The 20,105-nt window shown below is 36.2% G+C and overlaps 1 protein-coding gene across 11 annotated transcripts in view; it reads left to right on the top strand.

The window, feature by feature from the left end:
- The window catches only part of CDH18 (cadherin 18), a 576,293-nt gene that overhangs the window by 541,192 nt on the left and 14,996 nt on the right, over positions 1-20,105 (top strand). For all 11 annotated transcript variants that reach the window (XM_074576161.1, XM_074576154.1, XM_074576155.1 and 8 more), the window contains 2 exons: positions 12,245-12,366; positions 18,831-18,948. In XM_074576161.1, coding sequence (XP_074432262.1) covers positions 12,245-12,366; positions 18,831-18,948 — 240 coding nt within the window. The remainder of the gene's footprint in view (positions 1-12,244; positions 12,367-18,830; positions 18,949-20,105) is intronic.

Below are 20,105 nucleotides of genomic sequence, written 5' to 3' on the forward strand. Positions count from 1 at the left end.
TTTGGGTTGGAAGGGACCTTTAAAGGTCCCAACAATACTGGTCCCAATATGGCACCATGAGGGACACCACTTGTCACCACTGTCCATTTGGACATTGAGCCGTTGACTACTACCCTCTGGATGTGACCGTCCAACCAATTCCTCATCCACCGAACATTCCACTCATCAAATGCACATCTCTCCAATTTAGAGAGAAGGATGCTGTGGGGGACTGTGTCAAAGAACTTAGAGGAGTCCAGATAGATGACGCCTGTACTCTTCCCTTGTTCACTGACGCAGTCACTTGCAACAGTAAGCCCTGCAACAGTCAAGAAATGTCTGACTGTGTAGTCCCAGATAAATATTTTTACATAAGGCAGGGACATTTCAGTTAACCTTTTTATTACAGGGTCTTTATTTTGGCACAATCAAAGCTTTAATGTTAAAAAACTTAACAAACCAAATGAAAAAAAAATAAAATCCCAAGCTGGATCAATAGATGCAGTCCTGCTAAGTACTCTTTGTGATACTGTCTTTCAGTGGCAGTGATTTTGATCAAAACTATGAACTGCTTTTATGTATATTCCTGTATATTTTTCCTTTTTTTTTTTTTTTTTTGTGTGTGTGTGTGTGTATGTATTCCATCATTGCCAGATGACACAATACAGACTTTACCTTTAAGAGTTGCCACTGACATCGTTGAGCCCTCTTTGCTTTCATCTGTTTCATCTCTGGGATAAAATGGAATCTGTTCTGCTGCTACATCACTAGCACATGCTACAGAATTATATGGCACGTACATATTTTGAAAGGATAACAAATTGTTTTTTATCACTGTACCTGCTTTTACAACTAAATTCACATTTGTAACTAAGTAAATTTCTTTTTTAAATAGCAAAATCTAGAGGTTTATGGTAAGCCCTTTAAAAAAAGGTAACCATTAACACTTCAGTGTGCTTGACAGTGTCTTCATATATGTTTTATTTCAGTGCAGCATGAAAAGAAATATAATTTAAGCATAATCATAAGCAGGTGGACAGTAAGTGTTAATTTGTATTAAGGTTTAAAAGCCACATTGGGGCATACTGAAAAAAGCAGTAGTCACTAGTCTTTTTGGGAAGACATCCAAATGTAATTATTTTGCAGAAATAAATCTCAATAGCATTAAACTTAAATGTGGCTTTCTACACATTATTTATTTCACATAGTCAAATGAATGGTAGTACACGTACCATGCTGAGAGAATGGTGTGGAGGATGGAGAAGGATTATGTTTATAACTAAAAGAGAATCGAATGAATAATGAGGTTGAAATGCCTTTTTTATTTTTAAGACAGCCTGCTTAGAATTCTCCATTGCAGGTGCAACTTGTTACAGGAAAACAAAGATTTTTTTTTTTTTTTTTTTTTTTTGCCTACCTTGCATTGCCTTTCTTAATGTTAAAGTTGGGGTTGGGAAGATAAGTAAATCTATAATGCCAGTTTGAAAAACAATTCGGTTATGCAAAAATGAAGAGACAGCAGTGAAGAAGAGACGGAGAAGATGAGACAGGCAGCTTAAATGACAGGCAGCCGTTCCTTGTGTCCACTTCTTTGGCCATTTTCTTACTTGCAGTAATTTGAGAATTACAACACTGCTGTACTCTTCCAAACCCATTGTGAAATCAGTAGTTGGATCTACAATGGAAGATGGAGCATATGTCGTGTATACAGCATCAAGGCGAAAACTCTTATGTTAAGTGCTATCTACTCCATATCACAGCCTTCTCTGTCATTCACTTTCAGGTCCGTGCACAAGGAACTGCCGAACTAAGACTAAAGCGGAAAAATAGGTGGAAGGCTATGAACAAAACGTTATTTAGCTGTGAGAGTGGCAGTTTTCAAGTTTATCTGACCTGGTAGAAGGCATTTGTAGCTTTTGACATTTACTTAGCCAGGATCATAGCAGAATCTGCAAGGCCCAGAAAGATTGTACTACTTCAACCATAGGAGGTGTTCCGCTGAAATAATGTTATGGTTATAGTTAGTTTCTTGAAGCGTTTTCCTCTCCTGACTTTACGCTACACTTCATTGACAGAATTCAGTTTCTACTGGTCATCCTTTTGGCAGCTATTTGTAGGTGTGCTTATTTGATGCAAAAGAAATTTAGAATCGACATAATATTTCTACCCTCGAATGGATGATATCCTCAGGCTTCAGCCTTATTGTTTCTGAACCTTTCATAAGACATTTACTTTCAGTTTTGGCCTCGGTATACACTGATATACAATGATATACACTCTGCACTGATCAAATCTCCCCCCTGAAATCAGTGGGAGTTCTACCACTTTCCACTGTGGGAGTAATATTGATGTAACAGTCAGCGTTCTTTTCTGTTTGTGTGGATACTTCCTAAAGCACACCAGAGTTCATTGCCATGAGGATGGATGGGGCAATCCTTTTTTTCTTTAACATGTGCTGTTCTTTAATAGCAGCATACAGTGAGGAAGAGTGGGATTTTTGTGTCCAGGGCACACCACTGAAGTTGTTGCTTCGATTATTTCAGTACTAGTACTTCCTGAAAACTCTGTGTGGTATTAGAGAATAAGAAAGGTGATAAAATAATACTATATTTTATATTGAAGCTTCTACAGACTATGTTTGGGATAGGGGGACGTACTACTTATTGATGGTAATAGGATTTTAAAATACTGTTTCACATAGAATTATTCACATTTCATCAGCTTGTTTGATATATTTGAAACAATTTGTAAAAGAGTATTTGAAAGAGGAATAAGATACAATTTGCTTAGGTCTATTAAAGGCTTTTACCAAGTCCTTGATAGAGTAATGGAAATAGGAAAATACAGACCAAGTTTTATAAATTTATAGTTAAAACTTAAAGTTTTATAACAGATGAAAGACTGTGTTAGAGGAAAGAAATACAGTTACAGTCAATGGTTGTTCCTTTGGGAGTGGAAAAAGTTAAGTCTGAGCTATTTTAAAGACTGGTGTAGGATCTGTCAATTTGAATTCTTTGTAATGATAGCACACAATGATAAGAAGTGATTCAGATTCACAAATAACCTCCCTAGCTGCTAAAAATTAAGGAAGATTGAGAGAAACTCATGTAAGAACAAGACACGCTGAAGTATGGGCTAGATAAACGAATGGTGAAGTGGACTGGAAGTTGTCTTATATGGCAGGCTTAAAGGGTTGTGATCAGCAGCCCAAAGTGCAGCTGGAGGCCAATGACTACTGGAGTATGCCTGGAAGCTGATACCAGATGCAATACTGTTTAATCTCTTCTTTAATGACCTGGTTGACAGGACAGAGTGCACTCTCAGCCAGTTTGCAAATGACACAAAACTGGAGTAATGGCTGATACACCAGAGGTCCTTGCTGCCATCCAGATGGATCTTGACAGGATGGAGAAATGGGAGAACAGGAACCTTGTGAAGTTCAATAATAGGAAATGTAGAGTCCAGCACCTGGAGAGGAATCATCCTATGAACACATTCAGGGCCAACTGGCTGGAGAGCAGCTTTTCAAAAAAAAGGATGTGGAGATTCTGGTGGATGCAAGCTGCACATAAGCCAGAAATGTGCCCTTGTGGCAAAGAAGGCCAACTGCATCCTGTACTGCATGAGGAAGGGTGTTGCCAGCAGGTGGAGGGAGGTGCTCCTTCCCCTCCACACATCACTGTTGAGGCCACATGTAGAATGCTGGGTCCAGATCTGGGCTCCTCAGTACAAAAGAGACATGGAGCAACTGGAATAAGACCAGTGAAGGGCCACGAATTCATTAAGAACTGGAGTATCTGTCATACGAGGAGAGGCTGAAAGAGCGGGGACTGTTCAGCCTGGAGATGAGAAGACTCAGAAGGAGCTTATCAGTGTGTTTAAATACCTGATAGGGGGAGTAAAGAAGATGAGTAAAGATGAACAAAGATGAGGAAAGACTTATCTGAGTGGTATCTAGCGAAATGACAAGAGGCAATACAGAAAATTCCATTTAAACGTAAGAAGATAAATGTTTTTACTGTGGAATTGGTCAGAAATTGGGGCAGGTCACCTAGAGAGGTTGTGGAGTCTCCATTCTTGGAGGTATTAAAAACCCAACTGGACATGGACCAGAGCGATGTACAATAGTAGATCCAGCTTTGAACAGGGCAGTTGGACTTGCTGATCTATGTAGATGCCTTCCAACCTCAACCATTCTGTGATTTTGTGGTACTGTTCCCATGTGTGTTGAATGTGGAAAAGAAAAAGGAGGACTATTTCTGACAAATAGTGTTGTATTCTCAAAGAAAATAGGTGGTTGTAAAAATAATTGTGGGTGATTCAATTAAGGTTTCTCTCTACCATATAGTAGTTCTGATAACAAAAGCGAAAGCAACAATAACAGCAAAACGCCAAATCACAGCCCCTGCAAGAGAAAGGTGTTACTAAAATATAAATGGATGGACTTCTGCGTGTTCCAAAGCCAATTTCAGTTACAGAAATAAACAGGTACTTCTAAGTTTTCAAAGCAGTGCTGCAAATAGGACAACTAATAGTATCTTTGAAGTCTTTGTGTTCAATAAGGAATAAAAGCTGCAGGAAGAAATAAACACTGATGATTGAAGGAATCAGAGAATGTCTTGATTTGAGAATCAAAGTGAGGATTATAGCTTTCACTAGAAATTTCTACTTAGAGACATAGCAAGGAAGACTGTGTCAGGAAACTCCTTTTAGATATTAATCCTAACAACTGAACTGAGTGTGTCCAATATCTGCTCAACAGACACCAGTTGCTAGATATGGCTTACAGGGATTCATAAAGTACTGGACTTTTAGATGGATAATATAAGTATCTGTGGTTGTAATAAGAAACACAACTTTTTGAAAGCACGATCAGTTCTTATATTTCAGGGCAGATCTAAAAGTTTATATTTCAGAGGTTTAGAAGATAATTTCTATTGGGAGTTTTTCATATATTTCTCTTATGCAGCTGGTAAGTTTACCAGTGTGTAAAATAGATTTCCGGATTTACTAGATCACCCATCTTTCTGGGATGAGTTTGCAGTGTTCCTGAGTGTCTCCAAAATTCTCTGCAACAGCTAAGAATGGAAAAGCAGATTTCACACTATTTACCTAAAGGACTAATTCGAATGCAATGAATGCGCAAACTGATCTTTGAAGGGTTAATAAAGAGTTCCTAACATGTAAAGGTGTGGAGAGGCTATGGAGAACAGGAGAACTGAAATAATAGGGTACCTGCCAGGTTCTGTCAGATCCCCCAGACTTACAGAAATGCTAGCCAGTGATGGTAAAAAATGACCAGATGAAAGGATACTGCACACCCAGAGCTTTGATACCACAGTGTATTACAAATCAAAACACTTAAGAGACATCATTATGCAATTGATTTTACGGACAAAACAAGGATCTCCAAGGCTATCAGACACAATCAGATATTGGGGGGAAAAAACACAAATCCAAAGATATTTGTCTTTGTTTATATGTCTTCTCCATTTTATTCTCCACGCATGTCCCTCATAGTAGCTTCAGGGAATAAGACAACAAAGTGTTGAGTTAAAGCAATACCTCATTGACAAAATTCAGTCATTACAAAACCTGCACAAAGAAACAACTTTCAGAGATATTTTCATAGAGGGCAAATAAACCCTATTCAGAAATAAAATACGCGAAAAGACAGGACAGCTCACAAGAATAAGAGTTTGGAACAGTTAGCTTGCAAGAATTAGGATAAAAACACTGAAGTGCATGTTCTAATGATAACATAAGCAGTTTTTTCATCAATAAATTTTGGTAGAAACAGAAACAATAACAGAAAGATATAGTTATCCAGTTCAGAGGAAAACAGGATGCACGGAGAGAAATAATAATTAACAGCAGTTACATATAAGACCCCTTGAGATTTTGAATAAATATGGAACACCCTATAATTACATTAAATAAACATATAAAGTATATAATTAGAGTGAGGTGCAGTTATATCTTTTCTTTAGATGCACAGGGATATTGCCACCTCATGTTGCCATCAGTGAACAGCAAGATATGAGAAGAATTTGCCAGTTCTTTTTCATTTTTTATGGTTGCATTGCAGCATAAAAGACATTCTTAAGATTTTGGTAAGAGATTAAATTACTTCTAATAGCACTACATGACATTGTCATATGGAGAATGAGAACTGAAGATAGAGTGGAGATGTAAAGTAAACAGAATAAACCTGTTAATGCAGGCACACTGCTTTATTATACAAAAAGTAAAAAGAGAAGACAAAAATACACAATTCATTTCTGTTTATTTTGAAACAGATGAAAACAACATATGCATTGCCTGAAGGAAATAAGTCTATGGAGTAAAATCTTCCTGACATACAGCATTGAAAGAATTAGAAAAGAACAAGAATGGATGAAATTTTATTTTCTCATTTTAAACTTTTTTTTCCCATAATCAAGAATAACTTTAACGCCTTGTGTCAAATAATACATTTTTAGAAAAAGGAACCCTTTTCAAGATCTAAACGAAAGTAATCTAAATCAGAACAAAGTGCTGTTACAGTGTTATAACATCCTAACCCTCTGTATCTGGTGGACAGCAGGATGATTGTTTAATACCAATGAGTTTGTTGCTAGCTTTGTGTCTTAGTTTTTCCTTGAAGTCAATTTTTTCTTACACTAAATATAAAAATTCCTCATAGTGATTTTCCAGCTATAATTTTTTTCTTCAAAAGTCATAGGTTTTTTTAACAATACAGATTACACATAAATAATGAATTTATGTCCTTTTTTTTAACACCCATACAGGGAATTTTTGTCTTAGGTATTGTTTTGCTACATTTATGATTATCTCTATAGATACATTGCAGAACCAGAAATAAAAGTGTTACCTTAAGCCCTGCCCACACCAGGAAAAAAATCACATTCATTCTTCATCTTTGACCTCACTTGCATTCTGCCTGCTAGCTCAGTTTCAGAGTTTTGGTATTGGTAACAATTACTTTGTTTTTCCAAGAAATAGAATCTGCCACAAAATTATTTCCTTAAATGTGGACCAGATTAAAGTAGATTTTAAAAACTGCAAGGTCTGAGTTTTAAGACTCTTTTGCTCGTGGGTTAGTGACAAACTGGATACCTGATATATTTTAATGGTGAGAGATAGTCACAATATTGATACCCTGTCCAAACTTTCCAATGATACAGAGTTTATTTTCAGCCTTGGCAAGTTGGCTACTAATGGACCATAAGATCACATTGAACTGATTTGTAGCAGAATCTGACATTCTTTTAAATATATTTATCAATGCAATAAGGAAAGCCCACACAAAGCTGTTAAAAAAAAACCCCAGTTGTCGAAAGGCAGCTAGTTCTCCATCCTACTCAAGTAGTGATGGTTCCAATTCCAAGTTTGATGCTTATATCCATATTTATCTTGGTTTGGTCTTTGGCTTCTAGGCACAATGGATTTTCTTCTCCTCTGTGTCTTTGGGGAAAGGTACGATGAGGATATTCCTACGTTGTCATCTGGTTATGGTGTAGGGTATGGCTTTTCCTGGCTACCAAGGTGGGTCCCCAAGGAAGAGACAGTCTTTGGGATCACAAGACATTTCCCTGTTCAGGGCTTTGTCAATAAGTACGAGAATCTCAAAATAGACATTTCTGGACACAGAACCACTGTATTTTGTGGTGCCTTGATTTGCTTAGGAGAAGAGCACCAGTGTTGCCTATGGGTTGCAGAATTTTGCGTGCATTAAGGCAGAGAGTGTTGCCAGCTTTAGAGCGCTAAATGTTTTGTCTACTGCAGTGCTATTATTACTACTATTGCTCCTTTTGCTACTACTGCTACCACTACTAACATGATCCAAGGGAAGTGATCAGTGCCTTCAGGTTTGTGTTCATCAGTGAAAAGTCAAATTTTGCTACAACATAAAACCCCACATTTTCTAGTCAACTTCAGGTAACAATATTTAAAAATACCCACTATGTTAAAAAAGCAGAATAGGAAAATATACTTATTACTAGATTCTGCAGAATTTTCTCCTTGCCAGAAAATTTAGTTTATCACGTATACACTATCCTGAATTAAACACAGTATTTTCTGAATATTACCACTCTTATTTACATACTAGACATTCTTTCATCATTTTAGTTCTGTTTCTGTAGTATATTTTATTCTTCCTTGATCTATGTTTAGTCTTCTAATGTGTCAAAACTAATCATTATTAGAGAAGTGTGATGAGTATTTTCTACTTCTCTTTAAAAACGTACCAGAATAGATAGTTAGTTGAACTTCCTAAGTATTAGCTTGCCTTGTAACGTCTTGAAAAAGTGTCAAAATGAGAAAAAAAAAGGTTACTGATTGGGATCAGTATTTAATATTGATGATGCAAAAGCATAGACATTCAATCTAATCCTAAGATAGGAGAAGATTTTTATTCAAGATCATGAAAACATTAATTTTTTTTTCTAAATCCTTCACCCTTTCAAAGTAGTTCAGGCTGTCTCTGGGTTAAATTATTCACTAAGCTTTCATAATAATAACTGTTTGACAATACCAGTCTAACTTAAAAAAATAACAAAACAAAACCAAAAAAAAACCAAAAAACTTGCAAGCAAAAAGCAAACAAGCAAAAAAAAAAAAACCACAAAAGACTGTTGATGGCAGGACTGTTATTCTGAATGTCATTCAGGTAGAATTTATTTGCATAAAGCCCATGGGAATTTTGTTAATATGAAGTCTCAGACAGCCGTAGCTGTATTAAAAAGAAGCTTTCTTCTTAAATAGAGATTTTAAGGTTTGCCCACAGAAATTCCTGGAAAAAAATATTCACAACTCCAGACTGATTGCTGATAGGGACTTCTGGCAGTTTGCAGAGGACGTGCTGGTGGAGGGGCTGATACTGGATGAAATTGATTCACTTTACAGACATTTAGCATTCTGGCAGAAGAACTACTTATTCTGGGAAAAGTTTCAATCATAAGAAAACAAGTCCCTAGTGTAGGTGAATCAGAGCAACATTTCTGTTTCAGTTATCCCTTAAAACAGTGAGCATTCAGTTTGAAAAATCAAGTCTTGAGACATAATGCTAATAGGACACAGAATGGATCTGTCTGTTTTATAATGCACAGGCCTGAAAACTGCTGCAAGAAATCTGTGTAATTAACAAAAATGTACTACTAAAAGGGCTGGTTATTAGAGTGATTTGGAGGTTGCAGGTGAGTTGTACACCTGAAAAAGATTGGCGTTTATATTTATTTTATAATTAAACATCAAAAACAAACCTTAAAAAAAAAAGTTTGTAACATCCCTCTTAATTCATTCTCATTCTCTTCCCCCATTATAAACTGTGCTATCATCTTGCATGCACGTCTATGTAGTACAAACAGTCTGACAAAACTTCAAGACTGTTTTGGTAAGTTGTGTACGTATTTTCCTTATTAGCATTTTGTAGTGTGTGGGCTGTCAGTATGGAAACTTGCCTGCAAATGTCAATGATCCCATGAGGTAAATGCTTCCAGAAAGATACCAATAATACCTTGTGCTTTAAGAACTCTTTTGCACTGGTAAGCTATTTGTCAATTCTTTGTACTGCAAAGTAGCTGCAGAACAAATAAAGGTAAACTCTGAATCTCCGCGAAATCTCTGTGAAAATAATGCAAATTTACCAGACTAGAGTAAGACCACACTGAGTTGTAGTGACAGGCATACAAAAGGACACATTCAAGATGGGGCAAAGAGATCTGACAGACTGTGCTGGAACAAAAGTATTTCCCATTTTTTGCCACACATTAAACTAAAAAGTTTGATTTTCCTTCCCAGTAACTATTCCAAACATGCCAGACCTACAGAAGAGTTCTCTGTCTCTGGTACCCACTGCTCTGTGCTCTCCCAGCTTTTTTCTCCCTTCCTCTTAGACATATTATGCCCCCTTATAGCTTTGAAGATGGCCCTACTTTGAGCTAGGAACTGGACCAGTGATCTCCAGAAGTCTCTTTCGACTAATATTTTTCAGTGATCCTGTGATTGTCTGATAATCACAACTTTTTTTGCCTTCTGGCAAAAGCTTTTTCGGGATTTCTCTGGTATTACAATCTTCAATTCCTTCACTATAGTTTATGAATCCACTCCTAAATGGATTTACTCGTCCTTAACCATTTACTGTGATCCCTGCCATCCATCTCTTTTCTATGCTTTGCTGTGGTCTCTCTCTGTCTGCTTCATGTCTTTCCTTTACACCACTTTCTAGTTCACATACTTCACAAACTGTGTCCAAGAGCCTCCTGTACAAAGCCTCAATACCAAATCTCCTTTGAGTTGTAGATCATCTGTAAATCATCTGTTGCTAGATATTGTGTTCTGTAATTGTAATTACAAGATTTTTGTAGTTGGATTGTCTGATGACATTGACAAAGCAAGTTACCAGAAGAGTTTGTAAGCTATATTTCAAGGAGCAATAACAAACATTCAATCTCTACTGCTTGTGCTGTTCTGCACAATCTCATGACTGACCTTCTTCCTTCTAGGGAAGGACCACACATCTTTTTGTGTTAATATTCATGCTTCAAAGGGTCTCCTGGAGAGAAGGTTGCTTCCTTCAATAATAAGAGTAGAAGTAGGTTAATGGTTCCTTTCTCCCAACTGCTTAGTGAACAGCCAAGTATCATTCTTCCTCATCTTCACTTCATATATTCCTAGGATTTTAACACTCCTAAAAGTTTTCCCCTAAAAGTGTTTTCTAGATAGCAAAGGAAAGCCTCAGTCTTGCACAAACACAATTGAGATATCCCACTTTCGTCCCTTAGTTCACCTGCTATAATGATATTCACAGTTTTGGGGTAAAACTGAAAATAGCAGCAGTCAAGGAAAATTTGAGCAAGAAAATGGAATTTGTAAGTCTATAATTGTGTTCTTATAACTTCTACTGTTAATGTTAATTAGTAATAGAGGTTCCTACATTATCTAACTTAAGTCTTCCTTTTCAGTTGACTTTTTTGATCTCCTTTCTATTCCCATTTTATAGGGATTATCAAAAAGTTCTAAAAGTTAATTAAAATCATCAGGTGAACATAGACATATTAGTTAAAAAGAGGATGTGAAAAATCTGAAGAGAACTTCTAAACCCCAGGCTCTTTGACTAGTATCCCAAGTGAAAAGAAAGAAGGATAAATCTCTTTGTCAGAAGAAACTTCAACATTCTCAAATATTCTTTCATTGTGAGACTACATTACTGGTAGCTTTGAATACAAATATGTGTCCAATCAATGTTTTTCAGGATTCTGAGCAGAGGCCATTAAAGCCATGACAAGTCTAAGGCATTTCACAAACGACCCTTTTTGACAGAAACATGATGTGGATTAATTAAGATCAAAATAACAAAGATGAATGAGGTTTAGACTATTAATTTTTTTTTTTTTTTCCTTCTCATCATCACACACAGGGACAAGCACTTTTACAATGTTAGTCTGCAAGACCCTATTCTTCCATCTTGTTGCGTTTGAAAGATTGACTTTGCTGTCTTCTACTGATACTCTCATTCAATTAGTGAAAGTAAAATGAAGTTTGTCATCTAATGGATTGATATTTACACATACTTCAGAAGACGTATTTTAGCTAATTATAAAAAGTTTTAATATATAATTCTTTCAATAAAATAAAATTTTCTTAGCACTTAGTAGTAAGAACAAGAGAATTATGGACTAATATTCCCCCCTGCCCCCCATTTTATCATGGAAAGCATATTTTCACTGAAAACATTCTATTTATTGAGCTTTTTGAGGTTGAACTCTTTTTTTGAAGGTGAAGTCTCACACAAGTACAGATCATAGCCTAAGACACTGCTATTTAAACAGTGTTTTCTTACTGGTATGTCACTGGTAAAGCAAGATTCATTAACTAATCCATGTAATAGCATAATAATTTATGAGGAAGCTGAACTCAAGTTTGAAAAAGGCTTATGTGTGCCTATGCATTCATATTTTCTTATTAGTTTAATATTTTATTTCCTAAACTCTTTAAGGGACTGACAAAAAGAAAATGTTTTAATATTTTTCATATTAGATTTTATTCAATACTGCGATGACACTTTCACATTCATTACAAAGCAACTGATCATTTCTTAGAAACACAGCAAACAATATCTTCTAGAATCTTGCTACCTAAATTTCTGCAGTGGTATCTAGGTCTCATCCAGTTATTGTGTTGAGAAACCATGTTTAAATTGAGGATGTCATGGAATACTGAATATTTCAAAAGGCTTAACACTCTCTTGTGTATTTTGCAGACAATCCTGGGCTAGTGAGCCACGTTCCAGTTGGTGTTAGAATCCTGGATGTCAATGACAACCCTCCAGAGCTTGCCAGAGATTATGATGTAGTCGTATGCGAGAACGCAAAGCCTGGTCAGGTAACTCACAGTTATTTTTCTCCCAACGAGAAAGAAGAATTACTTTATTTGTTAATGCCACATATGTAAGAAGTTTGATTCGGGGAACACGTCATCATTTCATTTTCATTTTTCACATTGGATTCAAATTTTTAACTGTATTAGGCTGAAGGGAAAAGATTCGGGAATTTGTTCAATATATCTTTCTTGTTGCTGCAAAAAAATACCCTAGCTACCTTCAGTCAAGACCAGCAAAACTTTAGTCTTGTCAGATAAGTGAGGAAATTTGACAAGTCACTATCCTGAACAAAATGGATGAAGCAGATTTAACATCTCTCATCCAAGTGCCACATGGTAGTAAGGTTTAAATACAGCTCGGTGAAATGACTGGTTAACTTGGCTGCCATCCTTGCTTTTTGCTTGTTGATTGGCCTTGTCTGTTCAGGGTTGTTATGGAAAAGACATCAAACAGGTTTTTAACACCTATGAGCATGGGGAGGGTCAGAACTGAGACCAGAATCACATTCCAGACGCTGCTCCTGTGATTGACACACTTCATTGCAGTCCATGGTTTGACAATTTTACCAAGTGCCTTTGCTTTTTTGCATACATTGAACCTTGACCCAGCACTCTATGCTGGTTTTGCATCAATACACAGATTGTAAGTTGCAACTGCGAGGTCATATCTTTCCTGAGGAATATATTACTAGTAATAACAGTTTTCTCCTCAAATCTTTAAAAGCAGTCTACATAAATGTGTAGTGGCGTCTTTCTGTTTTTAACAGTTGAGACTATAAAAATGCTGTACTTTGTCAGACTATAAGCTGACGAAAGTTATTGTGACTCTAACAGTGGCCAAAAGCTGACACATAAAGAGCAGTATAAGAACACGGCAAGCGTATGATACTTACCCCTAGTACTTCCCTGGTCTCAGATCATTTGCAAATCATCATCTGATCCAAGGAAATGGGGTTTCTGTGTTTTTAATAACCCTCTGATAACCATCTCATATGAATCTGTCTAGCTTTTTCTATGGCAAACATAAACTCTTGATAACTACTACCTTGTGGAGCAGGGAGTTTTGCAGTTTAATTGGACGTTTCAGGAAGACCTACCACCTCCTTTTTTTTGTTTGCTGGGTTTTTTTGTTTGTTTTGTTTTGTTTTTTTTTTAATCTTCCCATGCTGTCTTCAATCAATATTTACTAGTTCTTCTGTTGTGAGAGAGCAAGAGAGCAGTTGATCCCTATTTATTATCTTTGTGCCATTCATAAATCCCTAGCACATTGCCCCTCAGCTGTCCCTTGTCCAGACTGAAGAGTTCTACTTAACTTGGACAGGCCATGATAAAGCCCTTCTAGACTTTTGGTCATTCATCTTGTCCTCTTCTAAACTTTCTTCAATTCCTCTCCATTCACCTTGAGATGAGGAATCAAGATTCAAAGTGCAGGTATGCAGTGGTTTATAATTCTTATCATAGTTTGTGCTTCATAGTATATGATGATCTCTGCTTTGTTCTCTATTCCTTTTCTAGCAATTTCTAACAGTGACTCTGCTTTTTAAGCACTAGTAAGCATTGAATGCAAAAAATTGCCTGCCATATAACACCAATATCATTAAAACTAATGGCCAGCTCAGAGATCATCATCATTTATGTGAAGTTAAGACTTTATGACTCTGCACAATGAATTTCATCTGTCTTTGTATTGCCTGGCTACTGAATATTGGAAGATCTTTACTGTCAGCCCTTTCTCTCTTCTTCCTTGAACAACTCTGTAATCATAAGTAGATTTGGTGGGCTGATTAGTTGTACTCTTTATAAGATGATTATTATTATTATTGCACCGACCAACAAGTGCCCCAGCATAAATCTTTGTGGAACAGGAAATCTCTGTGACTTCCTTGTGGAGTAGACAATTTACAGAAAAGACCCTATTTCCTTTCTTTTGAGCAATTATTTGTGCAAGGACCTTCCTTCTTATCTCATGACTGCATAGTTTTCTTCAGTGTTCTTATTAAGACACCTCACTCAAAGCCTTTGAAAATATAAGAAGGTCTATCAACTGAATATCTCTTATTAACATGGTTATTAAAGTAAAAATAATGTTCTGAAAATCTCAAATAAACCCAAATATAGAATTGGACCTTGTAAAAGACATTTAAAAAAAATAAATAAAATCTCTCAAACATTAATTGCAGTTGCTTTCAACATATTCTGATATTTTAAAAATTATATAATTTAACAATTATTGTTAAATAATTTTATAATTAATGATAAGCCAAAGCATGTAGTCAAGCTACCTCAGAAACGCCCTGTTTGCCAGGGGTAGTGTTGGTGTTGAGGAGATAATGTTTCTTGTTATCCAAATGTTTCTTATTATCCACTACTCTCCAATAGTAGCTTTGCAAATGGAAATTTATGAGAGAGATGTTTAAAGGATAAAATAAGTTTTACTATAACAGCATTTGCTCCTGATTTAGGTCAGCATTGTATTTCTTTCTGAGCTACTGTTGCAAGCGTGAACGGCTCCTGACCTCTGTAGCGTTGCAGTTCAACACCAAGATTAATGCTACCATGAAGGACTCTACAAGCAGTAGTTTAATGTGAAAGGCTGGATCCGCATGCATTTGTATTCTTAAGCTAACAGGACTCCATTATGCACATGACGTGCACTAATTTTTATTTGCATTGCACAACAAGGCTTCAGAAAAGATTGCGATACCATTGTGGTATACAAAAACCAAACCAAAACACAAAAGTACACCGCTCTTACCCAGAACATCTTACTGTCTAGTTAGATGAAAGAAAAGACAGTGTTCAACAAATATTAAGGAGGGACAAATAAACAAGGATTACAGAACAAGACAAGTGTTCCGTATGCTAAAAAGCATGCCCAGCTGAATGGTTTGGAATCACCGTAAAGGCAGTAATTACTCTGAGTTACCCATCACTTTGTGAGAATGATTCATAAGTTTTATCACTAAAGAACAAATTCCGACAGGTACTGCTGGGCACTTCTGCTTAACTAGTGCTTTGAGGTTGGGCTCCAGCCCTGTACACATCTGTTTTGAATTTATTATGTGTGGGATAAACTAACCAATAGTTTGTCTTTGGAAGACTTTTTGTGTTTGCTTTATTTTCAGAAGAGGCTTCTATGCAGAGGTATCACATTATCATTTAATTGCACAGCCGCTGTCTCCTGCTTCTTTTTTCCTCCACAGCTCAATTTATTTACTTTTTTTTTAAATAAAAAAAAAAAGAAGAAAGCCAATAAAACTTAAGGGTGCTTAAATGAACCCTCCTAAGAGATCTCAAACAGAAAATGCTTGTGAGAAGATGACCATTTCCACACTGAAGTGACAGCTTTACTACCTTAGCATTTGCCGTGTTGAGAAGTTAAACTAAGTATCTCTAACAGCTTCCAGGTGAAGTCTGGTAGATATAATATATTAAAGTAGATAAAACAGCTGTGATTTGATCTTAGATGGTGTCCAGACTTGGAGAACTCTGATTTCTAGAAATATACTGATTTTGTGAATGATTGTAAAATTTAGCCGATATAGAAAAATGAAATTTTGCAATCTTCCACAAAGTGAACTTACAAATGAAATTTTCCTTTGCTTCAAATGCAACTCGTTTTATTATTTTTAAGACAATGGGAGCAAATAGTGGTATAATAAAAAAAAAATAATAATCAGATGCTTTGTTCTAGAAAGGAGTGAAGCACTGACAGTTTTCTAAAAGCTTCAAAGTTCAGTGTTTGTCTTGGCAGAGTATGAACCTGTGAAAATATCTGACTAGATCTGCTAGTCATATTCGCTATAGCTCTCCAAAGATAACATTTTTTCTGGGTGCTTTTCAGAGGAATAATAAAAAAGTTGTGAGAGTAGTGAAATGGCATTTCCCTGACACTATCCCTGTAAATTACCATTCATGTGCGCACGTGCGCGCACACACACACTCACACACGCAAAGAACTTTTTCAGAATCAGGGTGTATAAATATTGTGCTGCCATCATGAGCTACCACAGCCTGGATGCTGTTATTTCTAATAGGCAATGGAAATCAACGTTGGCTGGGAAGGATGCTTATAGCCTCTGCTGTAAGTTTGTCATGTGCATATTTACTTGTTTTTTGATTCAGTTCTGAAAAGGATCTGAATAGAATTTAGCACCTGCTCTCTATCCTCTTCAATTAGTTCTTTGTTCTTGAAATTCTTTCTTTTTTCATCAACTCTTACCTTTAAAAAAAATTAATAACCCTTCATTTTCATCGCTTCAGTGCTCTCAAGTGAGCTTTACAGCATCTGAGGTTCTGTGTCTACATTTTTATTTTAATCAGATTTGGTAAGGTGTATGTTTATGTCTGTTAATTAGTTGGCCTATTAATTAGAAAAAGGTTAAGAGTACATTTGGGTGTCAAGAGGACTCATGCTTTTGTTCCTTACCTCTGAATTAATGTCTTAGAAATCTTTTCCTTAGAAAGCAAGAGCCTTTTCTGAAAGAATGTGAACTTTCTGTTTAAAAACAGTTCTGTCAAAAATATTTTGACCTGTCCTGTTACACATACATTTCTTATTTTCCACATAGAAAAGTGTGATTTTTATGTCTTCTGGTGCTATACTTTTTACATACGCTGGTGAATTCAGGGGATACTTGAATTTCCATGTGTGAAATCAGGGAACACAGACAGTATATTTTGTTGAGTTTCAAAATTAGTCTTAAAAAAGTCTTGTGTCACCAAGGTCTTGATCAAAGGTATTTTTGTCGCAAAATGGCATGTTCTTGAAGAAAGATTCTGTAAAATGTCACTGAACCTTTTATGTAAGAGAGGGCAGCAGGACAAATGTTCATCTACTAGGCTGTCACAGAAAAGCTGAAGGTGCATGGCAAAACAAATTATATTTCTCTGATAAACACCACTGAGGATTTATAAAGAATATTTAATAAATTAATTTATAAGGTCTTCTCAGAATTGTTTACAAGTAGTTTTGCAGGTATTTAACAGTCTTTTCAGTATTTGAGTAATAACAGAAACTGATTCTCTTGAAAATATTCTTCCATCAACTTTTATTTGGTCTTGCTTTGCCTCATAGCAATCCAAAGTTATTAACTAGGTATACCTATCAAAGATAATCTTATATTTCTGTTTTTACATGCTAGGTGTCTCAATAACAGATATGCCACCTTTGCAAAATTCAGTAGAGAACAATTAGCTTTTGCCAAACTTTTTCACCATTCTTGCCATGACTTTGGTAAACTGCGTGATTATAGACATTTCAGATTTATCTTATTCTGCTACAGTTCGGCAAAAAAAGTATTATGATAAACTTTTAAAATATTTTCAGCATTTATCATCAGTATTGTTAATTGTCTCAGGTATGCATAGACAATGTAATATACTATATTGTATATAGTCAACAGAATGCGCATTGTACTCTATTGGCTTTAAAATGTATTTGTTCTGCTTCTCTTATGTGAATGGAGGTAAAGAACTGTGTGCTGCCTTCTAGTTTTAAAACAGACCAAACCACTTTAGCCCACACGGTTTAGGCTTCAGGTTCAGTCCAGACAGACTACAGCTGAACACTGAACAGAAAAATTCTCATGAAAAGAGCATTTTCCCTCCCCCTTTTACGTTTCCCTCAGGATGTCTATCAGCTCTGTGCAGCAGCCTGTGTGGGCTTCAGTGCCTATACCACAAGAACAACTTTTATTAACTTCTACTGTAGCATTTGATCTTCCAGGCCTAGCATGAAAATGATAGCAGAGGTAGAAATATTGCTTGGTCACACATTCCAAAAGCTTAGCTCAGTTTTAGTTAAAAGTAGATTGTAAAAACCACCAGGGTTTTCGAAGGCAAAGATCCTACCTTTCAAATATACCTCTCCCATACATGGTTGCTACATCTAATACTGTTCCTTTTGGGCAAGCCAAACTAAAACCAGGAGCGGCTGCTGTTCTTCGCGTTCTATTCTCCAGCAATTTAAAACTGATTATTAACAGGAATTGTAACTAGAGAGCTGGTATTATATACCTGCCATTTTGGTTAAGCAGTTATTTTTCCTAACCAATACTGAAGTGCATGCAGTTATTGGGAGGGCAAGTAGATGATAAACCATCTGCATAAACCATCCTTGTGCAGCCTGATTTCTGGCTCCATAAAAACAGATATTTAGGTGAAACTGTAATTCTGAGTCACCAAGATGCCATGCAGACCATGAAAATCTCTGTGCCAGGTCCTGACCACATCAGAATGTCAGAAAGTATAGATGCTTTTGATGCTTTTACCTGGCTCTTAAGTATGGTTCCTAAAATATTTCATGCTAGAGAAATCGAGTTAATGTCCCAGTCATATCATCAGTTGAATTTAGCAGCAGTGAGGTAGAAAATTAAAATAAGCTACGTTTGAGTATCCTGCTGAGGTCAGGTACTATTTGGGTCAAGTTCAAATTTCAACACATTCACTGTTTATTTTTATTTCAGGTAATTCAGACTATCGCTGCAACTGACAAAGATAACTCTGCAAATGGGGCAAGATTCCATTTTTCCCTTGATGAAGGGCTTTCTTTGAATCCCAACTTTACTCTAAGGGACAATGAAGGTAAATCAGACACAAATCTCAAAGAAATGGGTCTCTGTTTTGTCTAGGATTGAACAGAACAATTTCCATGCGTTTCTTGACAGAAGGGGAAATCTGTAATCTGTCATCACTAAACTAGCTGATATCAAGGACATAGTGTATACAACATATTGCAAACTGTGAATAATCAGATGTTGCATTTTATTTTTATATTCCATTTTATTTTAACATTTATACTTCATGCATTCAGGAATGTTTTTAAAAAGTGGATTAATGAAGAAAATGTTGGCAATTTGGTCTATTTCTAGGTGAATAGCACTGGGTGGGTACTGTCAAGGTTATTGCCAGTTATTGCTTAAAGGTGAAAATAATTTTAGGAGCGTAAAAAATTGAATTCGTGCTTACTTTTATGGACGTGATAACAAGAACAGGTCTTTCAGTGCTTCCTGGATGATAGTCTATTGCTTCATGCCCTTCCTAACAAAGTGCACCTAAAAAGTACAATCAGAAATTCATAGCAGGTATGCCCAGAAGGAAAAGTGCCTTCACAGTCACCCAACCAAGTGTTTCTGAACATTTCTTGAATCAAAGAACCACCCAGCCTTTCCAAAAAAAACCCAAATCAGCCTTAGTATTTGTTGAGTATTGCCTCATGGTTTCCATTTTGCAACCTGATGAAAATGAGAGTAAGCTTTAAATACTTGTCTGTAGCTTTCCTCTTCAGTTTTTGTGTATGTGTGTGTTGTGTGGTTTTGTTTATAAGCATGTGTGGAAGCGTGGGGGGTTGGCTTTATTTTACAGCTATATTTTTGCAGTAGTGCCATGCAATATTTTCTGAGATCTTACAGATCACTACTCATCTGTAATGACTGAGAAGGATTAACTCCATCACTGTTACATATGGCACATACAGTGATGTTTAAACTATACTTTACAGATATTTTTTATCTCTTTTCAAAACCTTTCAGGGAAGGAGACTGCACAATCTTCCTAAAGAATCTGTTCCAATGTTTAGCTACGCTCACAGCAGAAAAAAAAAAACAAACAAGTCAGGCTATTTGTTCTGGCTCGATTCATGGCCCTCCTATTCTGGTCCCAAAAGAGATCAATTCAATATCTATCAATATTGAAAAATCAATAATACTTCAAGGACAATATGTATATTAAAAATATTCCTT

This window comes from Larus michahellis, chromosome 2 (assembly GCF_964199755.1).
Source record: "Larus michahellis chromosome 2, bLarMic1.1, whole genome shotgun sequence".
Lineage (NCBI taxonomy): Eukaryota > Metazoa > Chordata > Aves > Charadriiformes > Laridae > Larus > Larus michahellis.